Raw genomic sequence first — 20,198 nt, 5'->3', positions numbered from 1 at the left:
CCTTTGGCATCAGAAAGGAAATGGAATCCTCACTTAAAGTGCTTTGCTAATGACCTGGAACACTTGCTTCTGAGGTAATGATATTATAATGTTTATAATGAGACTTTATAAAGCAAAAAGATTAGAAAGACCATTCCAAACACATTTCAAATTCGCAGTCTTCCCCCTCCCCCCGCAACATCCGTGCACTTGCTAACTGGCATAGAAATGACTCACAAAGAAATCTTCTTGGAGTCTGAACTTACAGCCTAGAGTTTCTGGTGACTCAGGAAAGGTCCCCTGTTTGACTATCATGTCAAAAGCATGCTACTTCACAGAGCAAATCTTTTCAAAAAAAATTAGTTGTTTTTAATTCCACCACTTATTGATATGAACTCACTTCCAAACTTAGTGTACACAGATAGTAGTATATAGGAGAAGATGAGAACAAACTGGGTTAATATCTGCTATTAGAGCTTTTGCTTCTGTCTCAGTGGGACCTTTTATTGATCTACTGCATGATGACAACCAGCACTTAAGCGCTTTAGCGTTTTAGCCCTTTTTCCTTTTATACCGGAAATTTTATAATGGAAGGATGACTGATCTCAACCCTAACAAAAATCAATCAATTTCATTCTCAGATTTTAAGCCAAGCGGCATTTGCTGCAAACCAACCTCCATCTAAGGTAGTCACATGCACAACTTCACTGCTGATACTGTGGACCCCATTGAAAACGTGAAAAAATATCTGGTACTCTGTGTTGGGCTGCAAATCACCAATGACTATATAGTTTTCATCAGCCTGGATCCTCAGAGATCTCCTATCAGCAGTAGAATTCATGAAGAGGATGTAATATGCAACATCTCCTTGCAAATCTTGCAGTGCTAAGAAAAGAAAGGAAAAACTTTGGAAGATCACATGGAAATATTCTGTAGGCTCTGTAACCGATGGACAAAAATAAGCTTCTTATCAATAGCATTTATTTTGAAGACAAAAGTAAATTTTATGCCAACTCTCCTTATTAAAAAAGAAATGTAAGGATTCCATCAAGTGCTTACATAATTTCAGCCTTATAAGCAGAGATACAGAATGCTTTTTCAAACTCGTCAAACCCACTAACAGCCCATCACGCCATCTAATACTGGCTAAAGCTTTCTCTCTCTAAGCATCCCTACTGATGACAATGGAATCTGTGAAGTCAAGAACAAACTAATGGATAAAACCCACTGCTAGCAATGGTGCACAAACTTTGCATCTTGCCACTGCAAAAGGATAGCTTCCACTCAGGTTGAAGGATGAGCAAAGTCAGATTAGTCTATAGCACTATTTTAAGACCAAAACTTCAAGTTTTTTCCCCCCTTTTTCYTTCTTCCTTTCAAATAAAACAAAACAGAAAGTATTGAACGCCTGTTATATTGCTCTAGCCAAGGGGAATGAATGTGGGCAAGTGCCTATGTTTTAAATTACAGTTACACTCAACTTTACACAGACAGCARTAAAAGGTCATAGTCAAAATGAAAATCCGTGCATTATTATTCTAGAACCATTGTGATAGCATCTATGTGTAAATCTGTAATAAACTTAGAAGCATTCTATTTATAGGGAAAAGAAAACCCCTCATATTTCTTCCTAAAATGTAGTGTGCTTAGTAGTAATTTCTCTAAGTCAAGGAAGGGAACATAGTAACATTTTCTAGCTACACATGCATCTTCATTTTAGTTAACTTAGATTTGGTCTGTTATCTTATCTGTCCTTTGCTGATCCCTTTAATTTCAGATCTGATCAAATGCAACCGCTCTTCCAGTAGGCATCAAGATGAAAAGAATAATTATGACAAAAATTTTAACCTCTACTACATGCATACTGTTTTACATGGCACACTGTACCACTGAAAAGGACTCAGCTGACTTGAAAACAGACCAATGGCATTGTTAAAAGTCAAAAATATATTTTCAGAYTTAATATTGCATAATTTTGTGGCAGAAATTCTTAATCAAGAGTGATACATTATTTCTGCTTTCACTGATACAGATAGTTCTAAATCCTTAAAAGTCAGAAACTTCCAGCAGATTTTCCAGGAAAAGAGAGATAGCAATGTAACTTACGTTAAGGTCTTCCAAGTTCCCAGAAAAAAAAATATTTAAAAACTAATAATGTGAAGAAAGCAAAACTTGGGTATGCAAAATAGTTCATTTGCTTATTGTAACATAAAGTAATGAAATATGATAAAGAAATAAGGTTTTCAAATAATGAATGGCCTTGTCTTGATGTTTAACCTTTGCATTCAGAAACAGATATGGAGGAAATTTCTAAAGTATGAATGAAAATGAAACCAGATTGCGTTACCTACATCTAGAAGGTCAGAGGTTCAGATTACTAAGGTAATGAAACTTCAGTGAGCTGCTCAGATCTATTACATTTGTCAGTTTTTATAAGCGTGCTTACTTCAGGCATGCAATTATAAGATAAAGAGACTACATTTGTTGAAATTCACCATCCAGGCCTTATAAAACCATTTGCATGTAAGTCATGAAGAAACTCCCCACTGCTGTATTGGCAGATCAACTACAGAAGGTGGCTAAATTCATTTTAAGGAGCAGACTAAAAAGACTGAAAAAGAGGATCCTCTCATCCTGAAGGAATGTATATGTATAATTTCAGACAAAGAGATTAAATATACCAAAAAGACAAATGGATTCTGTGTACTACTTCACCGATTTCTCATGAGCTTGCATTAACTGTTTCTTCACTTCCACTAGTCCCATTCCRCAGAAATCGCCTTTAACAAATACAAACATGACCGAAAAATAGCGAAACACACATGCTTTTCCCCTCTTTCTTTCCTCTCCTTTCAAGGACACTTAGCTATATTATAAATCAAGACAAGGACTGTGTTTCCTATGAGAGCAAGRCAGACCAGCATAAGTGATGGCAGCTTAACATCTCGTTACTGGAATAAATACGAAGCACACTTACTTGGTTTTGACCATTCCACTTCTACAGCAGTATGATTAACTGCGCGTGCAGTGAGGATGCTTCCTTTCTCTGGTAATCCAGCTAGTGTAGCAGCTCTCACTTCTTCACTAGATGTATATCCTACGTCGTTGTGTACTATGAGCTTGTACCCATACATGGTGTACCTAAGACATTTTAAAAGTAATTAAATGGAACAAAAAATGCCAAAAATGTCAATGTACAAAACATTTAGGCTATAGGTGCTATAGGCAAAAGGATTAGGCTATAAGCCTTCTGGCCGTGCCAAAGTTTTGCTGCTACTTTTTCCCCCACCCCTTAAAAGTAGAGCTGCATTTTTTTGCATAGTGAAGAATCTGTAAGAGTTGTCTGTCTTTTGGAAAAAAATCAGCAACATTAACATGGTAACAAAAAATAAAACACACAGTTTTACTTCATAGTTATAGCTTCTGAGGTGTTGGGAGATTATAGCTCAATTCAATACGTAATTACGGCAGTGGCAAGCTGCCAAAATTTGGATCGGAATTTAATCAAATGAGGCTTTTTTTCCTCTTTTGGGAAACCCATTGATTTTAACTTCCAGAGTCTCATTTGTAAAAGTGATTCACCACACAACCAGGGCTCTCCCACTGCAAAAAAAAAAAAAAAAAAAAAAAAAAGAAAAAGAAAAAAAAAGAAAAGAATAAGAATGCAAACCTATTTCATAAAGTATTTCTCTTCAGAACTAAATATATTCACTTTACACAGCTTTATTAAATATCACATATATATTTAGTTAACCAAGTGACTGCCACGCCTTTATTTCTCCCATCACTCAATGGCATATTAATATATCTTAGGTGAGATTTCATAATCACAAAATTACTTTCCTCACAAAAGGCCTCAAACAAAACTGTACAATCACAGACAAGGTGTTTTTGTTCAAATTTTTGCTGAAGTCTCATCACTTTGAAGTAACTGTCTACAAATACAATGAGGGAACATACATTAAATGCCTATTATTTAGAGACCTCTCTACAAAAACAAAAAGCCCTTTACACTGTACTTTTACTTTCTCTTTTTACTGCTTCACTGCAGCACCCTATATTATGCAACCATCTAGTCTGATTTTCAAAAGCTCTAAGCTTTAATAATCCCACTGAGAAGAAAGTAAACTAATGGGAGCTGACTAGCTCCAACTGTAGTGATACGTGCACTAGAAAAACTCTTGACAATGTATGTTACATATCTTACAGTTTCCCTCCCTGCATTTTCTGTCCCTTGTGAACATATCATACAGTTTTCTTGGATGTTTCAGTGCTCATGCAGTCAAAAATGAATGGGATCCAATCTTGACATTTTAGGATGAGAGACTGAAATTGATTTTGGATTCACATTTCTAAAGATGAAAATAAATACATTTGGATTAACCTGTTAGAAATGAAAAAGCCATTTGAAGAAATCATTGTAAAAATAGACCTCTGTCAGAAATATAATAAGAATTCACTAATTCTGAGACATGCTTAAAACATGACCACAAACATGCAAAATAGATACTGATATATGGATTTTTTTGTTTGTTCGTTTGTTTGAGTCTCTATAACATCTTCTCCTCAGCCACAAACTCTTCCTGACTTGTTCACTGCAGATATGGCAGGGAAGCCAAATAGCCTGCAGCTGCAGAGCCCTCCCCGAGAGAAGTGTTCAGGTGTATCTGGGGGTTAGACACATTTTTGATGGCATCCAAAAGCTCCTTGTGCCTCACTACTTGCATTACCTATTAGATTTCTTTTCCCCTCACAGCTACTGGTATAATACTACACACATTAGCTCTGCTGAATGAGCTAAATTAAAACCAGAGGAAACATACAGAATTTCAGACATGGTTTATGAAAGAAAGGGACACTTTGGCAGGAGTTAAAGAGCAGCTCCACGAACAGTTAATCCAGTGGCTAAAAATGAACGGCGACCTTCAGCAAGTAGGCAGTGACAAGGCAGAAGCAGTAACCCTTGGCTTGGATCAGCCCATACAATACAGTCAGGAGCAGAGGTCATATTCTGCTGGTATGAATCGTGCTCAGGAGGGATGCCTTAACTTTGAGACRGGGAAACTAAGGCAGATCAAGAGCAAATGCCTTGCTCTATATCACACAGTMGGTCCATAACATACTGGGAGACAGAACTCACCGTTCCACTTCCTTACTTGCAACACTCAGCTTTTAACTGTGATGAAGCTAGCCCAAAGCTGCCTTGCATTACACCTGCTGAGAGTGTATTAAATACTGTCACTGGCTAAAGAGATGTGAAAATAATCATCAATTGCACTTAAAAAACAAGTGAAAAAAACAATGCTGACATCAAGTTTCAAAYGTATCCTAACTAGGACTTCTCAAACATTCATTCTGCCTATGGTATGACTTTGCCAACACATTGATCTAGAGCAGGTGTACACGTACTTACTTGTAAAATCCTTYATCTGCATGAGCATATCAACAATAAAATTTCACAAGATCTTTATTTTCACTTGGGTTTTATAGCAATAGATGAAAACAAAATATATGAAAGATTCAAGAATGACATAATAATAAATCCCTGCATATTAGAATTGTTAATAGCATAGATGATGACAGAAAATATTTCATTACATAATTAGTATGTTCACAATATAAAGACACAAGAAATACTTTGAACTATTAAACACACACTATACAAAATGCCAGCATTTGTTTTTATAGTTTTTGTAATCTCACCTGCTAAGACCCTTATCTTCATAAAACCACTGAGTTCCTGAGTAAATATTGTGCCACAGATTTAAATCTTCAGGGGGATTTGATGCAAGTGGTTGCTGGATTTTACGTCTCAGGAGCTCATATCTAACACAAAAGACAAGCAGAACACCAGGATTATCTCAACTAATGTTATTACACAAAAAAATCAGTTTTTTTAAAGCCCCATATTATTTTGTTTTTACAGCTGCAAAGTTTCTGAGATAAACATTCTTTCTAACATTTCGTGATTTAAAAGAGTCGATTACTTAAAAAGACTACTCTGAAAATGGAAAATGAAGCACTTTCATTTGAAAGAGTGAATATTTTTAATGGTTTACAAATTTTAAACTTGTGAAAACACTATGAAGCTTAAGTTCAAATAGCCTAGTAACAGTGTCTTATGTACACTTGACTGATGTCATCCGACATGCACAGACTGTTCCAGCATAGGAAATGACAAGGTCTCTGTAGTAAACGTACTGACATATATAGTAGTTCTATTACTATCTAACTGGTAGTAGCACGTTAACAGTGTATTTATATTTAATGTATGTTTGCAAATAATTACAGTGTTAATTAAAGTGACAGACAGTCATGGAATGAGTTAGCCAATCCATCTGTAGAGCTTAGTGAGGCCCCTTTGTATTTGGGTAGACATTCAGGGTGTGAGATTGAAAGACCAAATTATTTCATCCTGATTTTATTTGGAATCTGAACTTGTATTTCTGTCTCTGCTCCAAAGAGTAGGTCAGCTCAGGCCCATCTTTCATCAAGTGAGCCATGAGACTCTCTGATTCAGACAGTATGTCTCTCCTCCATTCTTCACTACTCTCTCTTTCTCAACTTTTCTGCAAAAACCTTAAAGAATTTAACAGAGATTAAAACTCTTCATGTCTCTACAAATTAAAGGGGATAAATATTTTGCATTCCCTAATCATTCTAAGGAATAAATAGAAAATTGTATTCTAACGGAAACAAAATTATATAGAGTTGTTTGAAACCTTCTAAGATTATTATTCTTCAGTAAATTCCACAGGACTTTTCAGCAGGACTTCTGTCTCAGTTTGATGGTAGTGCTTTCTTTCATAAGGCACCAGATATTTGTTTATTTCCCAGCAGTTACAGAACCACTTAGAATTGCTTTGACTGGTGAGTTGCAGTTTTAATCAAACTGTAGTTACAGTACTGTTTCCACTGATGCTCAGTAAGTTAGGGCCATATGTGTATTTAGTCGCTTAAATATGCAATTCAATCCCCTGAAATTCTGAGCTGTGTATTCCACCCCAGCTGGAAAGGTGTTATCTTTTGAAATCCTATCAAGACTATGTGGACACTCAGGTAGATCTTAAGGACTCTCACTTCAAGCTCTTATTTCTAAAAATATTTCCTTCTGTGTTTACGTATTCTGTAGAATGCTTAGCCTTGATGATGTTCACCATCCAGTGTTAACGATTTTTCTGACCACTGGGTTCGTGTATAATTTGACTTATCTTTTTTCTCTTAAAAAAGCTCCAGCGAGATGAGGAAATGTTGTACAATATCATTCCCGACTTGAGACTGCATATAGTGATTCTGCACTGCTTCATAAGCAGAAGTCTATAGAGAAGCTCTTTTACAAAAGAGCTGAGAATTCCCGTGCTCCATGGAACCTTGGATGCACAAGTGTGACTGGACTTGCACACTTAATTTTAGAGAATAAACCTCAACATGTGTAAACAAGCATTGCACTGCCGTCCTTAACGACGTTAAACAAAATTACTGTAGTGCTTGGGAGTAAAACTTCAGACATTAAATAATAAAAACCATTTAAACCACAATTTCATCAATTCAGATGTTCACAACAACTCTCACATTGGTGGTTCCTTACTGCCAACAGAACCCAAGATAGAACATTACAGTTTTATTAGGAACAATCCTTGCATATTCTGTCCAATATAATTCATAGACAAGTCAWGAAAAGCATCAAAATCTTTTTGAACACTGAATGGTGATGGAGTGTAAATCACCCCCACTGGCAGCTGCTGCTGCTACTCTGCTTGCTGCAGACTTCTTGCTCCATCATGCTGTACAGAGCAGCTGCTTCAGTGGTTGTTCTTGTAGAGGGCACCGTGGCACACCATGAAGGAAATGAAGTTTGCAGACGTAGGTCGTGCTGAATTACTTCAATAATCTATAGTAAAATGGTCATGTTGTTAACCTCAAAATAACAGAGATTGCTTTTCAAAAACTTCAAATTTTACTGTACAGTAATCATCATCTCATTCAGTTGTAGTGTGCCCTAATTAAGCCTGAAGAAAGAGTCAAGCTATTGTGGTGTAATAATATATGCAACTGAAATGGCGTTACATGATAATTATTGAACCCATCAATGCATTTAGAAGAGCACTGTTAACCAGAACATATGGAGTACAGAGATATAATTCCATGCACAACGTTCCACAATACCTTAAAGCAGTGAATGAAAGATTTTATTCTGATATTTTTTGTGGTGTGTATAAATATATACTTGTCTTCACAATGTTCTTTTCAAGCAAACACACATTTATATATACTCAGTAAGCATAAATTTGAATGAGGATCCCACACCATCATTCCAGACAAATGTCAGAAAACATGCCTCTAGTTCCCGTGGAGAAATCCAGACTGCTTTACCCAGCATTTCCTTGCATTTCTAGTTTTTAGCTCTGCCTGCAAACTTCTACCATTTTAACTTCCACTTTTCTTACACACTCATTCATTTACAAATCCTTAATCGGTTAAGTTCTAAAGCTTATTTTGTGTCACCACACTACCAAATGGGAAATTTCATCTGGAATAACCCACCCAGAGTATCGGATGTGCTGAATACTGGTGTTCACAGAGATCTCACACTTTGTCATTTTGTTGATGCAATGTGTTGCCTGAACTCACTCTGAAAAAGTGGCTGGTGCTGCAGCCCACAGCAGTTATGGCTTTGTTAAGATCCTGTGTTTGCTGCTTCTAGCTTTTCAGGCAGTGCACTTTTCAAGTGCTGCTCTGAAGCACTTAAGATTCTTGACTCTGTTCTGAAAAGCAAATTCCATAGCACAGATGCCACACTTGCACAAAGTAAGTTGAAAAAGATTCAAATCTCCCTCTAGAGATAACCACCTCACATGAGTCCACTTATGACTCCTGAAAGAGGAACTTCTACAAGTGAGGAGAAATAAGAGACTGCATTATAAGTTTGCATCCCTCAGATTTTTCCGAGTCAGATTTAGGTAATGTGAAGAAAGCTGTCACCTTCAGCTGCAACAGAAAGCTTACCTCAGATGAGGGCCATTAGGTCTTAGAGGTGGTTGCCAAGAAATGGCAATGAAGGATTCACTGATTGGAGTCACGGACAACGGACTAATACCCTGGGGAACTGTTGCATGCGTAGTCACACTGGTAGGTAAACTCTCCGTGCAGCCTCCTAGAAAGCCACCACCTCCAGAACAAGCTATTACAGTGACTGAGTAGTTTGTATAGGGTATAAGATTAGTCACCAAATGACTTAATGTTGACAAAGTATTCCCAGTAATGACAATTCTTGGATCAGGCATGCGAATCTCATAGTTAAGGATTTCTCCATTCTGTATGAGAGGAGGTTTCCAAGAGACCTGAAAGGACAGAGGAGGGGACAAAAATACAGATTTCTTACAATCAGAATGCAGAAATACAGAAGTAATATGCTATAAATGGAGACAACTGTGATATCCAGATGCCCTTTTCCTTCTTTATAAAGACAGACTTTGTGAGTGACCTTGCTCAGGTAGCTGAGATTCAATTTTTAAAGCTACATCAGTAAGAAAACTAATCTCCTTTAATGTTTTGAAAGTTAGKTAACTAAGTAGCAGCTGTGTCACTGACAATCTGTTTGGCTTCACCAGTAAAGTGGGAATACTTCACTTCCCCACTCTAAATTCTGTGACATGTTTAGATGCATTAGCAAAGTACACTAACTTTCCTAAGTATCACTAATTGCCATTTGTTTCCTTAGKGTGCGTTGCCTGGGGTGCTGATCTTTTACTGGCAGACTAAAAAGAAAAAAAAAACTCTTTTTTGAATCATAGAATCATAGAATTGGTAAGGTTGGAAGGGACCCCTGAAGATCATCTAGTCCAACCCCCCAAGCATGGGGGGATTGAACCCACGACCTTGGCATTAGTAGCACCACACTGTAACCAACTGAGCTAAATAATTTTAAGAAATGTATAATTKCGTTATTGAGAAACAAGAGTCTGTCCACGCTCTTTAAACAACAAAGTATATTATTTTTTCCCTTTATTTTTCCATTATAAGTTATAATGGTAACTAGCAGACTAACAGAAACAATTTTCTGTTTTTAGAATGCCACAATTATGCTGAGAAACTTTATAACAGGAAAATTTGAAATTATATATAGAATTTATGGTATAGTTTTATATACACTACTACAGTTACTGCAGTTTTGATATGATTTATCCATTTACAAAACCAAAACCAAAAAAAAGCCAAGGAAAAGGCTGACTCATTGCCACTTTTAGGATGCTGTCAAATTAATTTCTCTGGCTTTTTAAAAGCATGTTATTCTATCTATTCATTCTTATCAAATCCAGTGAGGAATCAGACCTAAATCATTGTCCCCAAAAGTACAAGGACGTTCTCAATCTTTTTTTAAGGCTTTTTAACCAAAGCATCACAAAAGAGGGAACTTCCAACAGACAAAAAGAGGAAATGTAACTGTATTAAGAACTTCAAAATTTCATAAAGCTGGCTAACTGCATCTGTTATCCTCCTTCCTCTAGAACTCCCAGTGTGGGAAGCTTTGCTTTGCTCATCGCTGTGACGGCTTTCCTTGCTGCTGACCCACTCATATGTAACAGTTGTTGCCTCTTTTCCTCCCAGGCATGGCATAAYGAAGGACTGAATCTGAGATTGCAAAGAACACAGAAACAGGGAACATCCAGCTGAACATATGTGCAGAATAAAATAAAGATAACAACTAAGTGTTAAACAGCAATACCAAAAATACTTTATGTTGAACTTTCGGCTTAATTCTCTCAGTCTCCAAAGCGAGTGTCTTTAAGAAGGTAGACGAACAGTTGCACATAGCCCTGGAAACATAGAAGCTTGATTTATAAAACGATTTTTGAAGGACCCTTGGGGATTAGGAAATGTTATATCTTAGGTACGGAAGGACCTCTTAGGCCTACAGACTCATAAGAAACCTGGCAGCAAAGTACTGGAGAAAGCTGAAGCATTTTGATAACATAATCTGGAATACTATTAAACAGAGAATTAGAAACAGGGTGATCTTGAGTAAAGAGCGCAAACAAGATTACTGGTGCCCACATAGGAAAGGCTTAGCTCTGGCTAATTATCAAATGCTGTATTCAGATTTGTTACTTTTGGCCCCAACTTATGATTGAGCAAATAAAGAAAATGTGATTAATAAAGCAACGTAAAATCGCACAGAAGGCAGGAACCAGTTCTGCATCTCTCACACATATTGAGTGAAACTTTCTTTCTAAAGTAGTTTGTGCAATTTGGTCCTATGTTCAAGAAGCACAGGAGGATTAAAACAGGCAATAGAAAGCTTTGGTTTTAAATGCAGGTGGAAAGCATTCAGGCTACTGAATTTCAGATACTATTTTAAGAACCAATGGTTTCTGTTGCTTTCCTACTGCACACTCTCACTGCAGGCACTCCCATCACACCAAGAGAGGAATGTACACAGCTCGCTTTCATTTTCAGGGACATACCTTTGAAGTAGCTGGAAGAAGCACAGAARGCTTTAGGGACCACTGGTCTGACACACTACAGCAAAACACACGTTTCTTCAAACATGATTATACTGTTTTTATTTGAGATGTAGCACTTGTCCCACAGTTCAGCCTCAATGATGGTGAGTAAACACGACATACACTAGATCTTTCTTTGGATTACTAATACAATAAATCTGTCRTTGCTTATCAATGAAAAAGAAACCCTCCTATTTGTTGCTTAATGCAGGGGTCTACTAATAAAAGAACTAAATGTTCTATATATAGTTATAGTTTAATAAATGAATTATACGTATATGTCAAATGCTTTGGAACATTCCTGGTACTATACTCTTAAAATAGAAAACTGTCTAGAAACGTTCACCCTTACACAAAATTTAGCTTTATTTCTTGGAAGGGAGGAGGAATTAGTTTTGAATTACATTACATTTTAGATACATAACTTTTATGTCTAACAGCACAAAATTACTTAACAGAACTTGCTATATACAGAAGGGACTTGCTATACACAGAACRGGCTTACAGAAAGGAACAGATTAATTACATATCTAGAATAATAGATACTGCTCCAGAACCTCAGTTTGTGAGTCTTATAYAGAGTGTGCTATGTGGTAAAACTTGGAAAAAAACTCCCAGGTGTTATYTCACGACAATTGCTGTGCATTTGTCGACAATATGCTTCATACTGTACGTAACATACATGCACTATGGGGTTTATACTGGGAAGTTTCTCTTGCGCGCTTATTTTTTTTTTTTTAAGAAAAATTAAAAACAGGCTGAACAAAAAGACAGCATATTCTGTCAGCAGCATGATAACATAGCTATGCAACTCACTTCTTGCTAGTCGTGGATCTTTCATACCAAGATAGTGCGCTTTGGTTAATATTCTTAAAATTAGATGGGATATAAAGGATACTCACAGCACTGGTCACCTGAATTGCTCTGAATCACAAATGTCACCTGGGAACGACAGGAGATGCAGTTGCTGACAAGCCTCCCTCTGTTAGGGAAGGAAGGCTGTGGCCTCTACGCTTCAATGACAGGTCAAGGACAAGGGACTGCATGACCAGTACAGTGTGAACGAAGATGGTAGAGCCAGCCTGGTTAACACACGCACTGCGCGACTGGACCTCTTCTCCACTTTGTTCTGCCAGGTTTTGAGGTCAGAGCTTGGCAATGCATGAAAGCAGAAAAGCTCAGTAGACAGGCTGCGTTGGAAGCAGTAACAGTTTGTTCATTGATTTGAAGCTCAGCATTGAGACCATGAAAGAGGATGCCCATGAGGAAGACAGAATAAGGTAACTACTGGGAGAGATTAACTGATTCAATGTAATGACTCTGGAAGCTGTCATTTAAAGATCAAAGCACCTTATTTTCTTCACCACAAAATTTAAAGAGACAGAAATTAGCCATTTTCCCCTCATTAAGCAGTTATAACCTTGGAAATCTTTTCTTTCTGACAGCAGTTGGAACCCTGCAAATTCTGAACTCTGTTAAAAGAGGCATTGGCACGCGGTTCACCGTTTTACTAGCTCAGGTCTGGCTTTGACAGTTTGCTTTTAAATCAGCTTGTTTGGCTTCACTTTATCCTCATTTCTCCTAGCTACTGCTTGTAACATCTACAAACAGGATAAACACACTATGGAGAGCTTTTCACTGTTGGTCTCAAAGCACATTGTAAGTCTCAAATTGCAAGTATTATTATTCAGTTTTATAGATGAATAGACTAAATCCCAGACTAAGTCATGTATCAAAAAGGAGCAAAACTGAAAACAAAAACCTGCTGCCCTAATTCTGCATTCTAGCCACCGGACCATAGTGCTCTGCCAAAAAAAAAAAAAAAAAAAAAGAAAAAAGAAAAAGTAGTTAGGAGATGAATTTCCTCGTGAGTTCTTATCTGTCTTAACAGAAATTATACTGGGATTCAATTTGAAGCCAACATCACACCAGAAAAGCAAATCCTGACAGAGGTCAATTATAAATATTCTTATCCATTCACACATACATTTTATCCAACTTCACCACATATCATCCACAGAACTATTGGATCAAGTTTGCAGTAATAAATTGTTACTGCAAAAACTTCAAGAAGTGCTTGGTTTGAGTAGTAGAAAAACAGAAAGAAATTTCTTTATGATCCTAAATACCCTCCATAGTAAAGTTTTTAAGCTATATCAAGTGCAAGGTGATATACTGATGAAACCCTGATTAGTTCACCCCACTGTATGACCTGTACCAAATGAGCAAGCTGTGCAAGAAATTACAATCCTAAAATACAGAAAACCTCAGGTGTGCAAGTTAAGGTTGTTCCTATGGGTGCTGGAGTATCCTAACTCGCTCAAGCAGCAGTTAAGTGGCAAATAAACCAAGGTCTCGCTGACCTTAGCAGCATTACAAGGCAATCTTCACACAAGGATTGATTGCTCCTAAACAACTTCCCCAGTGCACCAGCCATTCCTGCATAAAACCTGGAACAAATACAGTGGTGAATAAAGTCCATACTTTTTTTCTTCCCCATTATGAAGCTGCTAGGTGGCCCTATCAGCTCTCCCTTTAACACACAAGGCCTAGGTATCAGGGTTGTTCATACTCTCACAATGTTCTTCTCAGGCCACTATGGTCTGAAGCACTTTGGGAAAGAAAGACCAAAAGACAACAAGTTTTAACCAGGGAGAGAAGAAGGGTCATAATAGCGACAGAGTGGTCTGCAGAGGTAAAACACTAAAGAGTCACCTCTCTGAATCACTGAGCATGGAATTATTATAATATTGTTCAATAATATCTTATCAATCARAAGTAACTTCACATCAATGTCTGAGACTAAACCAAGCTCCAGAACACGTGCCTGTAATTGTAATTCCACGGGAAGCAGAAAATGGATAGAAAAAATACCTTCCTTCTCACTGATGATACTCAAACTGCAACTGCAGATTATTGGCTTAAATGTATGAATGGTATCCATTCCATACAAATGAAATCTTTCCCTTGGATCTTTTAGTTGCAGCCAGTTTACTGAATAACAGGTATTTAGCAGTCCACTGTCCAACTTCTGTGCTAATGAAGAACAGAAGTTAAGCATTAAAATTTAGCCTTGTTTATTTTTGTTTGCTCAGCTGCACATGCAATTTAGTAGTCAAATTTGAGAAATGGCCACTACAGCAGTTTATCACTCTACAGCAAWAAATGATAGATCTTCTACAAAGACTGGATGCAGACTGAAACTCTTGAATATCCTGCAGACAGCAAACTTAAGGTGTTGTTCAGTCTGTAGGGYAGAAAAACTCTGCTGCAGTTTCTTCTAATACAAAGAAAAGTATGACAGTGAGCTGTAAGTTAAGAGATTGCCATCTCTGAGGGAAAAAGTAAAGAATGAAACAATGAACTACAAAGTCTGGAATCCTTCCTCAGTTAGAGAATTCATGAAGAAACAGTTAGGAAAAGGAAATCAGCCATGCAAAATGAATGATATGATATGAAATCCATATGCAAAAAAAGAAATGAGGAGAAAGATGGTTGGGTGCTACAGAATTACCATTGCAAAAGGAAGAAATATATTTTTAACGGACAGTATAGCTAACATATATTAGGGGAAAGGTCAATGAAATCATAGTAAGTTTTTATTTTTCTCATTTTGCATCTAATCAAAGCACAGGGAATTTCTGTAACTGAAGTTACCATGAAAGGATAGCCTGACAACAAGGACTRTATTCTAAGAAGGTATTGCCCAACTGGGATGAAATCATTCTCTTATCACCTATCTGAGCACCACAAAGGAAAATTTCCCTTTCCCTTGTCAGAACAATAAGTAGAGCTCACACCAACCACCTTGAAAAAAAAAAGTTATGCAAAGTACAACAGAAAATGGCTGCAATTTCTTCTCTATCAGCAGTTCAGTTGCTGGCAAGGATTGGCAAGGGAGAACAATAAAGCCAAACGTGCACCCCCCACGCTCGCTCAGCATCACAGAAGTCACTAGCAGCAAGTCTCCAGTTAAGCCAGTAATCAAGACTACAGCTCTCTTMCCCAGGCCAAAGCCCTCGGCGGCAAACAGCAGCACAGAAAGGGAAGTCATCCTATCTAAAGCTAAATGGCCAAAGTTGGAGAATTTACATACTAGCTAATTTAGCTCAGCATTTTCGGTCACATAATGCTTTTCCTACAGAAAGAGCTCCTTTAAATAATTACTCACTGGGTAAACCAGCCTCTTTCTCAAAGCTACTCAACCCAGTTCCTTTCCCGAACGTCATATCAGCGTGAAGTGTGAGATTGAAGCAGYATAGCAATTGCAACCCTCACAAGAAAAGGAAACAATTTCTTTTATACTTCTGTACATTAGGGTAGAGCAAATCTTGTGCAACAGGAATAATGTTCATGGCATTGGCATATACTAAATAAACGGTTTTTGCAGTTGCTGAATACCTCCACTTCACTTTGGCATTTAATCAGCCACAAAAGCAGTTTATTGYGCAGTATACTCTGCTACCATGAGCACTATCAATTCAGCAAATATTAAAGAATATCATGTAGGTGTCACAGAAATGGGTGCTTTAAAAATTATCAACAGCTTTATACTTTCTGCTGCACAAAAAAGCAAGCTAAATGTTATTGAGAGATATCATTCCATTCTGATTAAAATTAAATGTAAAAGGAGCACATGTACATCAGAAACGTTTATGCTAAGAGAGTGACCTGCTGTGCTGATGTTTCCTCCTTGCAGAGTGAAAGCTTTGGTCTGTGTAAATAAGCTGTATACTCAAGTGAGTATTACACTTGAGYGCTTTGAATTCTTCATGCCCCCAAATCATTTACATTGATTCTATGACTAAATAAAGGAATGGAAATATGTTTCTCTTTTATTATAAATTCTCTCTGTTTTCAGTATGAGTAAATATTTGTGCTCATGGTTTAGGGATTGGTTGCACTGACAAGTGAAAGCCTCTATTGATTTGCAACTCTGGCGTGGTAGAGGAGCCTCTCACTAATCTTTCCCACAGTGCCCTGCCAATACTTTCAGCTCTAACCTGGAAGGACAGCTCTCTCTGGAGCAAGAGGTAATTAAAATCTCATGCTGGCTCACTCCTGAAAAGGTTGTTTATTTTCCATTCTCCATCTAAGTTACCATTGCAGATACTGAATGTGACGAGTGTTGTACAGCACGAACAGATTCTACAAATTTGATTCGTGCACTACGTATCCACCGAGGGTGTGGTAGGCTTGATCTAGCGAAAAGGGAAAGCGTGCCCTGCTGGGGCTCTCATCGGAGCTTAAAGGCACGAGTGTAAAGCATCCCGAACCAGATTCATCGGATTCAACAGTTGTTCTGGCTGTGAATCTAACACAGCTCTGAGGGGAAGGCACACAGGCGCTTTGCAGATCCCCCCTATTTGTGAAAGGGCAGAGCAAAGCAGGCGAAGGTTTGAAAGCAGATGCTACTTTGTTCCTCTTGTGTTTTCCCGCCACAGGACAGTCACACGGGCCACAACCCAGCTTCAACGCCACAGCAATGCCCGTTGGGTGGTTTCAGAGTCTTACTACTCTTGAGGTGAACTTGCCATAAAATTTAAGAGAAGGAAACAGCTCCATCACTGAGCTAATCTAACTGGCAGACTTGCAAGAAAGCCAGTGGGTAAGATGAAATCCCAGGCACTTTTTCATGGATTTACCATCTGCAAACAAGCAGAAGGTGAGTAATCCACTGGACGCAGCAGGCCTCATCCGTGACCTCTTCAACTATACAGTACAAYGAGCTCTACTGCACCTACAAGTTTGTTTCACTTCTTTGAAGACCGTGTAAAGGGAAAAAAAAGGAACTCTGGCAAGCAAAGGAAGTGTTAAGAGTTTTAAGAACTCTTAGAACCTTAGAAATCAGCAGTAGGATATTGTTTCAGCTACGGAATATCCTACACAGAGGAACTGTGCAAAGTTCACTCATTTCATCGGACATTTATCGCATTTTGGGGGGGAGGGCTACATCCCGCATATTATGATAATCATCAAATTAAACAGAACTAAGTAAAATAAAACACTAGATAACCTAGAAGAATTTATGTCAGTACTAGCAAAGGATACCAATACTCAGTACACTGAGAGAGGGAATTTTTACTACAGGACAGACAGTCAGATAAGAGTATATTTTGAAAGGCACACACATAAGTCACTTTTCTGAATTAAATGCTGCCACCTCTAACTACTTTTAAATTTTTAACCTAAATATTTAAAATCAATAAAATGAGCCATAGTAATAAATACATCCCAACTTCAGCATCTTTGACAGAAAGTAGTCTTAATAAACCAAATTGACATATGTCTCCAGATGGAAAAAACAAGTCTGAGACCGCAAGAGCAGCAGTGACACAAAATACGATTACCACTCATTCAGAAGGTCATACAATGTARATATTTAAGGGCTTTTAATGTTAATGATTGACTGAAGAAGAGAAAAACAAAGCATTTGAACTCCTTGGCAAGATGGCAAAATCTGGGGGGGGGGAAAAAAAAAGAAGGGGAAAAGTATTATTGAAATTGAATTATTACTGAATGAAGACTGCACTGCCAGATTTCTGGTCACAGAAGAAAGAAATGATCAAACTGACTTTCAGCATGAGTAGATTCCTTAAATTTGGAGTGAGGAAAAGGCAATAAAATTATGACTGAGCCCACACCTCTGATCTCAAGAAAGATATCCAGTAAAGAATGACAAGACCTCTAATAACTCATTGGCTTTTTAAAATTGGGATTGAGTGTTGACTGCACTTGGAGAAAGAAAGAAAAAATATGGGTAAGGTATAAAATTATTATGCTTTTATCACATTAACTGAAGCATTAAAGGTTGCAGTGACTTCTTTTTTGTGCTCAAATTGAGTTGAAGATAATGTGTAAAAGCTGCTGTAATAAAATGTGGATATGTGTGTAAGCACGTCATTGAACTAGGGCCACTATTTACTCAGTGTTAATTCTCTTGGTAAATCCATGAAAAAATGCTTTACTGTAAATTGTCATGGATATTAAGATATATCTAYAAAGGTAGATATATAGATATAGAGTGCAGAGTTGCTTCTGGAATCACCAGAAAGTAGATAGTCCAAACCTCTAAGAAGCACTGTGGTAATTCATCACAATTACTAGTGGTCGACCATTATTAATTCTTACAGTAAGCATTGTATGCATACTGAGCTCATTTGCTGTCTATGTGGAGGTAACATGCAACACCTCAGATATTAAAACATAATTTAAAAAACTCAAGAATTTTTTATCTAATGGTGAATAGCTTTTGTCATAGCCTAAAACTGTGTGTGAACAAACGAAAAAAAATGCATTGGTTTGCTGCTTAAATTCATATCCTCAGATTATTCAGACTGCATCGGTAACACCATTTTATGTTTACCTTTTGAAAATACAATGTATACCAAAAATAATAAATCTAACAGATGAACTTCAATCTTATGCAAATATCCTTTGTTTTGTGCTCTGGTGAGCAAGCTACTGTACCAATACTTTTGGCATTAGTACAAGACTGAATCCATGGAAGCATGTGTGTATTTACACAAAAGAGGCTTCTAAGCTACAAAATCCCTCTTGTTTGGTTACACTAATTTCCCTTGAATGAAGTTTGTATGCAAGCCAAAACAATGGTAGTTATCCTGTCCTCTAGAGTTCATTCCCAACAGAACGATGTGAATAATTGAAAACTTCCTAGGTAGTCCTGTAAGACTATTCTTTCCTAAATTAAGAGAATCATAATGCTATTTTTTCCTCATTAGTTGTTAAAAAAAATCTAGTAATTACTTAAAAGTTTTAATTATATAAAAATTCTTGTTACTTCCTAGCATTTTAATGAAGTCTTCAAATTTGGGGGAAGGTAGTAGTTCATTTTCTGATCTGATTAGGAAGTTAAAAGTAMGCATTCAAGTGTAATATCCAAAATATTATGTCAGGTGCTCAAGTTAAAAAAAAATGTGGAGTATAATGCCAAGAGGCTGGTGTAAAGAAAAACTGGAAAGGAAGCTAATGGTTTTGAGCCAAAGGACAGACACTAATTATTTATCTACCCCCGCAGCAATGAAATCTGTTGGTTCAGCCAGCAGATGTCTCTCTTAAATACACAGTTGCTACAAGGAAAACTTGTAAAAGCCATAAGGCAATAAGAAATTTTCCTACCTTGATCAAATGTGGTCCCAGCACTTCTGCATCAGGTGGTAGAACACCAGCAGGCCTGGATGGTCTAGTGGTAACTTCTGACCACGTACTGCTGTTTGTGCCTCCATGAAGAGTACTCATCAGTATTCTGTATTCAAATTTCTGCCAAGGGCTCAGAGCAGTACTCTGGTCAATATAACTCATAGAATGACTGAGAGGGAGAGTCACCAGAGTTGATATTTGCTCTGTACCCTTAACTCTCCTTTCTATTGTAAGGTTTTCCACCAAACCATTTGGATGAGCAGGCTGCTTCCATGATATGACCACAGATGTTGGTGTATCAGAATACAGTTCCGGGGCAGAAATACCTTCAGGTGCATCTGGAGAAGTCCGTATTTCTGGAGTCTTGGGTGAAAGAGAGCATCCTTTAGAGGTGCATCCTTCTACCTGAAATACATAGACAGTGTAAGGATGCAAGTCTTGTACAGTGCAGTTGGATCTAGTTCCTAGCACTGTAGCATGCAGTTGGCCATTTTGGTAAATATTATAATGAGTGATAATGCCATTTTGCTTTAAAGGATGCTGCCAGATGATGCT

The 20,198-nt window shown here is 37.5% G+C and overlaps 1 protein-coding gene across 1 annotated transcript in view; it reads right to left on the bottom strand.

The window, feature by feature from the left end:
* The window catches only part of USH2A (usherin), a 399,365-nt gene that overhangs the window by 113,434 nt on the left and 265,733 nt on the right, over window positions 1-20,198 (bottom strand). The window contains exons 40-44 of the mRNA XM_085300119.1: window positions 19,623-20,198; window positions 8,986-9,320; window positions 5,683-5,805; window positions 2,957-3,120; window positions 655-864 (exon numbers count right to left, since the gene is read on the bottom strand). The exon at window positions 19,623-20,198 is cut by the window's right edge and continues 53 nt beyond it. Coding sequence (XP_085156245.1) covers window positions 655-864; window positions 2,957-3,120; window positions 5,683-5,805; window positions 8,986-9,320; window positions 19,623-20,198 — 1,408 coding nt within the window. The remainder of the gene's footprint in view (window positions 1-654; window positions 865-2,956; window positions 3,121-5,682; window positions 5,806-8,985; window positions 9,321-19,622) is intronic.

Source organism: Rhea americana, unplaced genomic scaffold, assembly GCF_003343005.1.
Source record: "Rhea americana isolate MKP2758 unplaced genomic scaffold, rheAme1 scaffold_160, whole genome shotgun sequence".
Classification (NCBI taxonomy): domain Eukaryota; kingdom Metazoa; phylum Chordata; class Aves; order Rheiformes; family Rheidae; genus Rhea; species Rhea americana.
This window is presented reverse-complemented; position numbering and strand designations above follow the sequence as displayed.